Below are 10,975 nucleotides of genomic sequence, written 5' to 3' on the forward strand. Positions count from 1 at the left end.
TTTACGAATCTTCGTAGAAAGTCAACGACTTCACACGACTTTGAAAAAATTAGGATTATACTTTACTAACCTTAGCAGAGCACAAAAAAAAAGCTCTTAGATCATTTTTTTTATTCGAATTTTATTATGTATTTTTGTTTAATATTGATATAAATAAAAAAAATATGAACTTAATTTGAAAATATCAAAAAATATTTTTTATTAACTCTACTTCAGATATAAATAAAAAATTAAACATTTTTCGTACATACACTAGTATCATGCAAAATGGATTGTGATCATTAAGCGAAGGGGCAGTCGTTTAAGCAGAGCAGGCTCATGATCAGATCATAAAAGAGCTAGTGAAAAACTCGATTCTCATTAGTCAATATAATACACTTTATGTCTGGTATGTTCATCAGCATCACCCTAGGCCCTAGCTAGGAATCATTCTGGGCTAGAAAATGACATAAGAGATAATATTGACTTGAGCACATTAGCATTCCACCATGTCATTTGTGTAATATTGTCCCTCATGTATATGATAAAAAAATAGAAGGTAAAAAAAATAGTGATCACTTTAGAAATTAAAAAAAAAAAAAAACTGTACCACTCTCATTTACAGAGAGAGATATATCCCACCCTCTTCTTGCATAAGAACTTCATGAATAGGCAGAGCTGACTCCGGGAATTCACCCTCTATTTTCTAGAAGAAATTCCTGGGATCCACTTGTAAAATGAGGTAGTTATTCTAGTAAAAAGGCATCCCAATCTCTCGACCTTTCTGCAAAATTGTCCATATCCAATAAAATGTGGATGTATCTGCTGAATATTTGGGAAAGATCAATAGGTCATCATCTTCTCTAACGTAGCTGTACCGCACTTCAGGTGCTGCATGATACATTTGTTGCGCATATCTCTTTCTCTGCGGCAACTTGTATGATAAATTGCTAGCAATCATGCCGGCAGGTACTTATATACAATGTTTCAAATTCTATACAAAATGTTTCTTATCTTATTGAACATAATCATATAATCTGGCCACTCCAAGTTGCTAAAAGAAACCTATTTAAGAGCTCCCCGGAATTCCTTAGAAGTGTTCCTTATGAAACTCAAATTTTGTTGGACCTTTTTCATTGAAGTCGAAGCAGAGCTTGTTAATTTCTTTTGCCAAAACTGGTGCTCCGCAATAAAATACCCCTGATAGAGATCAGAATTAAGATAAGCATAATATCAGTAAAAGAGAAAAGAATAACAAAGTGCATTTGCAATGCATGCTTGTTGGAGACAAACTGACCTATTCGTCCGCCATAGTGCTTGGAACACATTTTGGAGAATACCTTCTTCCAGTTAGGCCTAGCAAAATGGGTTCGCACCTGACGATAGAAATTTGAAGAAGCGAATCGATGTTTTAGAATTACTCACTCCCAATAAAGAAATTGAACGGCAACAAGAGAACAAATAATAAAATTTAGAAGGCTTACCCTAGTCCCTGAGACGATATCAACACCGTTTTTGGCATGGTTGAGTGCTTGCACCATGGTAATGAGGGCAGATCTTGCATCACCTTCCTCGTATACACTAGTCAAGTAATTGTGCATCTCAATGACACCCTGTAGTTCAACATTACTAGTTCTTAATCATGTGGCGCCAAGGAAACAAATTCTGATAAAGATAATTCCTCGGTAGAATAAATAAATCCTCTGCATTAATCATTACCCGTTGATCAAGTTCAGCTACTTCATTCATGACTCCTTTAAACCAATCAAAAGAACCTTGCTCTCTTGTAACCCAGTAGAAATAAGCGTTGGTAGTCTTCAATGTTTTCTTCCGTTTTGGAGCAATTTTGTTTAGAGATGGTGAATCTGTACTCCCAACACTTTGGTCTGAACCTCTACTTATATCAGAGACTGAATCCTGGACAGAAGTAATCATGATAGTCAGTTTAGTCAGAAATGAATTTCCAGACAATTGCAAACGGATGGCATAACAGTTCTATTTTCCTGTGTAGCACAAACACTCACCGCCTGCTCCTCCATTTTGATGATGTTGTTTAGAAGATCTTTCAGAATGCTGATGAAAGGTGTTGCTCCTATTCCGAGACCGACAAGTAACAAAACATCGTATTTTCTATAATCTTGAGCTGGCGCACCATAAGGTCCGTCTATCTTTAGCTTTGGAAGACTGTATCCATTGTTAATAACAAACAAACATAAATTATTTGTCCTGAGAATCAAAACAAGAAGGCAAAAGTAAATGGCAAGTGCAACACTTACCTTTTCTTGGTTGTTTCATCAGCCCTGAGAAGGCCACTTTTTCCGGATACAGGGGGCTCACATGCTTCAGCGAATACCCTTTTAAGCTCCTGTGTCCAATCACCCAATTGCCGAATGTGAACACTCAGGTAGTCATCGCCAGGGGATGAGGTAATAGAAAATGGATGCCTGTCATACATATATTGATCCATGTTACCGTCACATCACGCAAGAAGCATAACCAAGACTGTAACTAACTACTCATAAAAATGACATATCACTTTAGTGGTTCACTTTCACTGCCTTTCATAATTCAATCAATACCCTGTTGCGCTCTGTTTTATATATACTTAAATATAAGAAAAAGAAGCAAGAAAAACTGAAATGCAACTTACCATTCAAACGGAGAAACAGCGGGACATTGTACAAACATGTATTGTCCACTCTTGTATCGGAACTGGGGAGGCTTAGACATTTGCAATGTTAGAACATTTCCAGGATATATGGCGACCTAAATAGAAGTTTTTCACAATGTCAAAAAGTTAATATAAGCTGAGAGCTACTCAATAAAGCTATGTTTATAATGAAGTTAAAAGCCCATTTTAAGCGCCTTGCACATGTTTCCCCCTCATCTGCTCAGTACTCACCTTTATAAGACGGACAGTATAGAAACCAGAACGGAAGAATCTGATTGTTCTTTCTGCCGCATAAAGTAAAACTGGAATTGAAAGATACATCCATGTCTGCACAAAGAAATTGATGCGTCAAGTTAGCAATCGCCGAAGAACAAGTTATTTAACTAAGATTCCTAATAACCGAAATCTGATTTGCATACCGTTTTGAGGTACCATTTGTGCACAAGATAAAGCTTTATACCATGGATGATGAGCAGGACATAAACAATGACAAACAGATGGTGTGAATACCAGAAGGCATTAAAGCCAGTAAGCCTACTAAATGGTTTAGGCAGCTTAATCAGATTTCTCCTGAACCATTTAGTTGCAAGTGTAAATGCTATTGACATTAAAATCACCATCAATATTCCAGTCACACCCTCAATCCCTTTAACAATGTCTAGGTAACTGGGTTTATGATCACCAAATACACCCTTCAAATACTTCTCGTAATCAGCCTCAGAAGCTCTTACAAGTCTTGGAAAATCGCATGCAAGGTGATCCCCGGCATGAAGTATAACACCAACCACAATGGCCGCAGCAATTGTCTGCAAGTATAAATAAGTGAATTTGAAGAAAAATAGCAGACCCCAATCTACATATCATGTCTAGTTGTTTTGTTTTTGAATTCCTGGAATTAAGTGTTTTGAAATTCTAAAGGCGATCATATATATACAATGCGTACCTTATGAAAGTTAATGTTGTCGTCAAAAGGTACAGCATAAGCCAGCTTGGTAGACCTAAGCCAAGTAATGGTATTTCTACATACGGGCAATAGTATAATTGCCATGTTGAACTTTAAAGTCTCAGCGGCACCTTTGGCCGTTAGAAGACAGTAACCCATTATTTGAAAGGCATCTTTCTGCTTATACTGAAAGAACTTCCATGTGAACAGCCCAATCATTATGCAAACCCACAATGTTAAGAGCCAAAGTCTCCTCCAATTCTCTTGCAAATAGTAGACCAACCTGCGGCTCGCCCTACGAATAGGACTTCTTGCCCTTAGTCCCTGAAGGTTCTGGCTCAAAGCTTGGCTTGTGTAGCTTAGAGCTTGGCTGTAGTTAAGGTACGTGTCCTTCTGCAAAAGAAGCGTCTCCAATTGCCATAGCTGCGGGGACAGATGATGACAATCCAAGTTGCCACAAAACAATTAGAGACTCAATCATGCAAAAGAAATAATGCCAGTGATTACTACATTCCCTTCATTATCAGCATCACAACAGCAAAAGAATGCAGCACGCGCACTTACGCTTTGAGTAGTGTACGCGTAACTGGCCAAGCAGCAGAAAAGCCACTTGGGAAAAGAAGCATAATGAGACGTGTCCGATATGTCTCAGAACACCATTCATCAGGCACTCACTCTTGGAATTCTTAGTGCTTTGGGAGATATTAAAAAAAGAAGAAGGGCAAGCATATACTCCTTTCAACACTTCAAATTTGTATGTGGTCAATTGTTTGAGGAATATATATTGATTTCTCATTGACACGAAGTCAATCAAGTCATAGTGACCATATTCAATAATGCAGAGACATCAACCAACAACATTAAAAATCCTTTTGAATACTATCTTAAATATACTAAATAATATGTATAATATTGTTAAATTTTAAAAAATAATAATAACCTTTTGAGTTTTGATAATTAAAAAAACATTTAGTATAATCCGTTGGAACTTTTGAGCTTTGATAGTAAGTTTCTATTTAAAGTAAATCTTCTTCCAAAAACATATAAAAAGAAAAGAAAAAGTTTAGGAAACCAGCAGATTTTGTGGTTTTTAGTCATTAATTAGCCATCAATAATGTTTTTGATGGTGTGAGATTGCATCTAATGGTGTAGAATCATTCAATTTTCTTTTAATGGTTAAGTGTTGGCTAGAATTTAACAAAAAGTGCTGGTCGCTAGCATTCCTAAAAAAAAACACCAAGATGCACAATAATTATGAAAAGGTATATAGAACCAAATTATTTAGTAGTCAACTCCGGTCATTTTTCTTCTTTTATTTCTTCTAAAAATGACATTTCTCTTCCTCACATGCACCTTCAAAAACATACTTCATGAAATTAAAAAAAAAAAGGAGCTAATTGTTGGTCCTTTAAGTATTAGCTTAGTAGTTAAACTTCTAATCTTAATTCAACATTTGACAAATAATTAGCAGAAAATTAATAATTATTCAATGACCTCTATTCAAAACATATAAATTATTCTTTATTAAAAGACAAAAAAAAAAGTATGAATATCTTATGAAGAAAAGTCAAGTGATAAAGAAATAAGGTTACTCTAAGCTATGGTAATAAGTCACGGCTAATATTAGGGAGACAAAAAATACAGTCAAAACTTACCTTATTTAGCATTCATTAATTGTCGCAACAATTAATAAATGTTAAATAAGATAAGTTATGGCTGCTTTTGACTAATTTTCTTTGGTTACCAAATATTTCCGATAAGTCACATTATACGGCATCACTACCTGCGGCGAGGAACTACCTTAATAGGAATAACGAGTTAATTGCAACACGTACACTATGACCAAGTTTTCTCTACCTGATTTTAGGTAAGTTTGACGCAGCAAAAGGATAGAAACAAGATCTTATTATATACACTATTAAATTATTAACATATGATGCAATGAGTTGCTATGACATCAAATCATTTTTCTTTGAAGGCAAGATCATTTGTATTATTAATTATCACAGTTTATTTTCTTTCTTCATCTCCCTTCTTTCCTGCATGGTTGAACATCATTAAAAATATTCTGAATTATTTTCAAATAACACTATTTGGGCCAAATTTTGACCGAAGACAGGTGTGGTGGTCCTAATTCGAAACTGACTAATCTAAGCTGCATTATCGTAATTCACCTCGTACTAACACGGTAACACAACTAAAGGTAGAGTATCTATGTAGATAACTGTAAAATATGTACGGCTATGTTAGAGTAGTGCGGGTTGATAAAGTCAGAAATAATATTATCTATCTAATATAGTGCGATTTCCTACCTCGATGTAACCAAGTCCTTCTGGGTCTAACTCTTCCATAATCAGAGCGGCATATTCTTCAGCCTGCTCTTTTAATCTCGATAACTTATTTGCTGAAGCACTCAACATGATGATCTGGAAATTAATAAGAAAAAAAAAAGGAATTGGCCAACGAAAAAGCTTAATGTAAAAGCTTTAATTGAGTATTACGTGTTTGATTAAAAAAAAAGGCCAAAAGAAAAGTTCAGCACAAAATGACGACTACGCCCCCACCAACTACTCCACTGAAAACGTCTCCATTATAAATTCTATGAATTCGGTAAAATAAGAAAAATGAAAGCGCCATCTGTATAACCAAAGCCGAAAAAGTAAGACGTATATAGTTCACTGACTCTTGAAATATACCAACTAATATTATTATGCTTGAGTTTCTAGAATTTGGAAAACGTCATGAGTGGAAATACTGAATATTAGAAGTAGTTCATTTAATAATCATGCGATTAAGTTTACCCAATCCTGCCTAACGTTGATTAATTGAAGATCAAGTGGACGCCATGCTAGCGACGAATTAATAATATAACAAAATAAATAATCTACAACGAAAAGAGAATACTTATGTTATACTCGTAGAATGCATGGTTATTAAATGGATAAACAATTAAGCAGTGACACAGTTGAATTCATAATTTGGAATCACACTTCATAATATAAAATAGAGGCATAAGTTTAAACCTTGAATTTTAAACGCTGAATATTGAACAATGATTATTGCTAAATTAAATAGACAGAAAAGAAAATAAATTCAGTTTAATACAAAAATAAGAGAGAACATTTTGGTTTGTAATATAAAAGTCTTCTATACCTCTTTTACTTCTTCTTCGGCGATTCTTCCATCTTCGTTTTTATCCACCCTGTTTGATGAATAAAATTTTTAAAATACTAAGTCACGTTATATAAAACCATAATAATTGAAGTAAACGTTTGATGCCCAAAAAAAAAAAAAAAAAAAAAAGAAAGCAAAACAATTGATGATCTAAAAACGTAATTGAATTACAAGCTAAGAAAGCATCAAAGATTTTTTACGAATATTTAAGTGTCAATGCAAATATATGGTGACATGCTAATATTTAACAATGTGTTTATTATGACATAAATTAATTAGGACTTGCAAACTTTTCCTTAAAGAAAGGAAAGTAATTGAAAAGCATTGAAATATTAATATTAGTAATCACTATTAATTAAGTTGGACTGCAATAATAACTCAATGATTACATGTCGAAGAAGATCTGAAGTCGCGAATCAAAGCTTTGATCGGTAATTTGCGTCCAATATTCAAAAAGTTCATCCCTGCTTATCTTCTCAACCGTCAACCTTCGCTTCCGGCTTAGAGCATCAAATAATTCCAGAGCGAATTCCTTGGAATCTCTCATTCCTGCATAGAAAAGCATAACAACCTTAAGCGCACAATATCAAAATTCAAATGACAGAGGATGTGAGATCTAAATAATTGCAAGTTGCAACTGTAAATAAATAAATAAATAAATAAAACTTAATGCAATAAACGTTGAGGGAAAACACTTGAGGATAACGAATCAAACTGTTAAAAGGAACATTACAAATTTGCAATAACCTGAACAGAATTTTGAAAAAGATACGAACCTATGCACTGAGCAAAATCGGAGCGATGGAGATAACCGTCCTTGGCGAGCCTATTGAAGTTGCTCTGCACCTCGTTCCACGCATCAACGCCATTATTTGATTTACTGCTAATAAATCGCAGACCGCGCAGTGCTTTGTGAGCACCGGAACGAGTGCGATCTAGCTGAGCGCGCTGCTTTCTTAGAGCGCGAGCTGCCAGCGCCGTCTCAAATCCGCCGCCGGCATTGCTTCCGCCAACATTTTGAGCTGACGAAGACGAACGGCTCCACGAGAACCGTCGCAGCTCTGCCTTAAGCTCATGCGAGAACTGCTTTGCCTTTGCAACCGCCTCCGCCTTCAGCTCCTGCGAGAACTGCCGCAAGCCTCTTGACGAGGTCCGCCGGATCGTCGGCGACCTAGAAACAGACGCCGGAGTTTCGTGTCCACTGCCACCAGTGGTACCACTGTCAACAACAACGTTAATGACAGTGGCTGGTTCAACGCTCCGAAGGACGATAGTGTCATCGTCTTGAAGATCGAGAGTGACCTCCACAAACTCTTCTCCGCCGGCGGAGGTTGACTCTGTTCCCGGCGAAGTTCCCGCACTGACGGTTGCTCTGGCGGGAACGGTGTCGGATGCCCACCTGCGCTGGTGCTTCGGATGACCGTTCATTATATGTATCAAATCAAAGCAAAAGGTCCAAAACAGAAGAATATATAGTTGGCCTTTCTCTCTCTATATATATATAACTTCCTTTTCTTGTTCACCTTGTATTTATTTAATTATTTATATTTTCCTCCAACTTGTGTTTTTCTTTCTTGGAAAAAGTAAAAGAATGTAAGTGAGTTTGGAAGGTAATGCAATGGTGCGTGCGTTGCTAACGTGCACCGGGTGGTTGAACAAGCATGAAGGACGATTTGGAGAGGCTAAGGAAGCTTGGAGTGATGATGGGTCGGAGTGTAGGACCAGGTTTTGGTGGTTGTTGTTGATTTAAGCGTTGGAAGAGATCAGAGATGAAAAAAACTGAGAGGGTAGAACGCGTTTCATTCAGAATCTATGAGACAGAGACATGAACGCGTAGAGACTAAAGAGGTTGATAAATTAAAGAAGATGGAGAAAGGGTGGAGAAAGAAGAAATATAATTAATTAATTAAGAAAATGACAATGGGTTTTGCTTTAGTAATAGCAGGGGGTGGGGGACCTATATAATATAAGAGGAAATACAAAGATTCGTGGAATAATTAAGTCGTAACAGAAAATGATTATGTATAAGAAAAAAGGTAACAGTAGAATAGTACTAATTGGTGCTGGAGTATACCGTATAGGTACTAGGTAATGTAGCAGCTGGGAAGAGAGAAGAGAGAGAGAGAGAAATGAGCGAAGGTGGAGGAGATGAAATGCGAGAGAGGAATGATATAGGGTTGCATGACGCGGTTGGAGTGAGATATGATATGGATTATCATTGCAGAGAGGACGGAGGGGGAGTGTTGAGTGGTGGGTCGGAAAACGAAATGGAATATCTCTCTTTTACGCCAGTGGGACCGCTCATTCCAGAGTTTCAGAGCCGACGGCAACGATTGCAAGTCAACTCCACCCACGATTTTTGTCTCCTTCTTTTAACCCTCCCCCCCCCCCCCCTTTTTTTTTTGGTAATTTCTCAAATTTCTATTTTCGTGGGAAATTTTAAGACCCATGTAATTTGAAAAAAGAAATACCCCATGAGATTAATTTGTTACTATATTTACATCAGCTGTGTTCAGTAGAGAAAATATAAAATATATAGAAATTAAATAAAAAGGTGTTGGGTGGAATGTGTTTACCATAAATTGACTTTTCTATTTCACCTAGTTGCCGACAGGGGATAGTTACAATGTCAATTGAAAGGGGGATGGGAACTTCATTCATAAATTAAAAAACACTAATGCTTAATTGATAATTAATCTGCTAGGGAATATATAGGAATACTGTGAATTGCGGTTGCAGCAAAGCAAAGTGGTTTGATGAGCACAGCATAGAGCTATGTCTTATAGGAAGCGGTCAAATTAAATTATACAGGGATGTGATTGTGGTCTGGGAAGACATGGTCGTGGTCACTCGTCACTGATTGTCCCATGCATGATGCATTGGGTAGGGTAATAAATTAAAGCTTTAGTAGTTTCTTTTGAGAAAAACATGCACATAACCGATCATGTATTATTGTTTGCAATACTTTAATTTTGAAATAATAGATTTAAGGTAATATTTAATTTGATCTTAAAATTTGAGTTTAGACTTAAATCGATATTTTAAAATTTTAATTAATAATTTAAATTAGACTCCTCAATTTACAATTGTAACTCGCAATAGTCTCTAAGTATATCTTCATTAACAGTATGCAGATTTGATATGTTAATTTACTATGTTAGATAAAACAAAATATTACGGTCGTATATTAGTATCCAAATTTTAATAAAACAATGTCATTTCACTAGAATAAAGTTAAAATGCATCTCTTTCTCATCATTAGTAAAGATTATAAAATAGATGCATTTTAACCTTTATTTGTGTAAAACGACATCATTTTATTGAAGATTGAGCGCTAATATAAAACAATATTTTGTTTTATGCATCATGACAAATTAACGTGCCAAATTAGCATGCCATTAACAAAGATGAAATCATGACTAATGCAAATTACAACTGTAAATTTGGAGAGTCTAATTTGGATCAATTGTTATTTTAGGGGAGTCAATTTTAATTCATCTCAAATTTCAGGTACCAAATTTAATATTAACTCTAGTCGTTGTGAACAAAATAAATGAAAATGCTTTATAAGGTTAAAATATAAACCGTGTTAGATGTATATTAAAATTAGTCACCAAAATTAGTCACTAATAAAAAATATATTAAAATTAAATTAAACTATAAATATATTTTATACACAAATATATAGTGATAGAATGATTTTAATAGTTAATTTTAATATATAAATATTATTTTTATTAAACCATATGATTTCTCGAAAGGCGAAAATGGTGAGAACTTTTGTTAGTTCTCTTCAACTCTTAAAATTCTTCGTTTTCAATTCTTTCAAATTAAAGGGTTTTCATTTTATTTTAATTAGATTTATTATTTTATTTCTAACCAATTGTGTTAGGAAAATATTAATCTAATATATTACTATAATGAAAAATAAAATTATTATAAAATAAATAATCCAAACTCCACTTTTTTCTTTTTAAATCCGTAAATAAAAAAGATTTTAAAAATCTTAAATCTTAATGTAGATCCACCGGAAACGAAGTACACATTATGTAATGCTGAAGGAAACAAGGAAACTTCAGCACACTCTATCGATTAATTTGAAAGGTTAGATTCCAACAATTTTGCCATTTTGTTCACATAAGGCATTGGAAGTACAAGTGTACCAATTTTTTCACCAGATGTACTTCCTATTGACTTTGAAATACAAT

The 10,975-nt window shown here is 35.0% G+C and overlaps 1 protein-coding gene across 2 annotated transcripts; it reads right to left on the minus strand.

Moving 5' to 3' along the window:
- Nucleotides 1–325: 325 nt before the first annotated feature.
- Nucleotides 326–8,981, minus strand: LOC112732563 (respiratory burst oxidase homolog protein A). Of its 2 annotated transcripts, XM_025781314.3 has the most exons (14): nt 7,544–8,981; nt 7,157–7,316; nt 6,747–6,795; nt 5,906–6,019; nt 3,594–4,016; nt 3,070–3,456; nt 2,882–2,977; nt 2,630–2,745; nt 2,256–2,423; nt 2,004–2,163; nt 1,699–1,896; nt 1,464–1,592; nt 1,277–1,355; nt 326–1,179 (listed from the first exon to the last, which is right to left on the minus strand). In XM_025781314.3, exons 1-14 carry the CDS (start codon nt 8,193–8,195, stop codon nt 1,070–1,072), a joined length of 2,841 nt encoding a protein of 946 aa, XP_025637099.1. In that variant the 5' UTR covers nt 8,196–8,981; the 3' UTR covers nt 326–1,069. The 2 variants fall into 2 exon arrangements, with proteins under 2 accessions (XP_025637099.1, XP_025637100.1); XM_025781315.3 differs by lacking the exon at nt 5,906–6,019 and having other exon boundaries at nt 7,544–8,940.
- Between the last annotated feature and the right edge of the window lie 1,994 nt (nt 8,982–10,975).

The sequence above is a fragment of the Arachis hypogaea genome, chromosome 13 (assembly GCF_003086295.3).
Source record: "Arachis hypogaea cultivar Tifrunner chromosome 13, arahy.Tifrunner.gnm2.J5K5, whole genome shotgun sequence".
In the NCBI taxonomy this organism is placed as follows: Eukaryota; Viridiplantae; Streptophyta; class Magnoliopsida; order Fabales; family Fabaceae; genus Arachis; species Arachis hypogaea.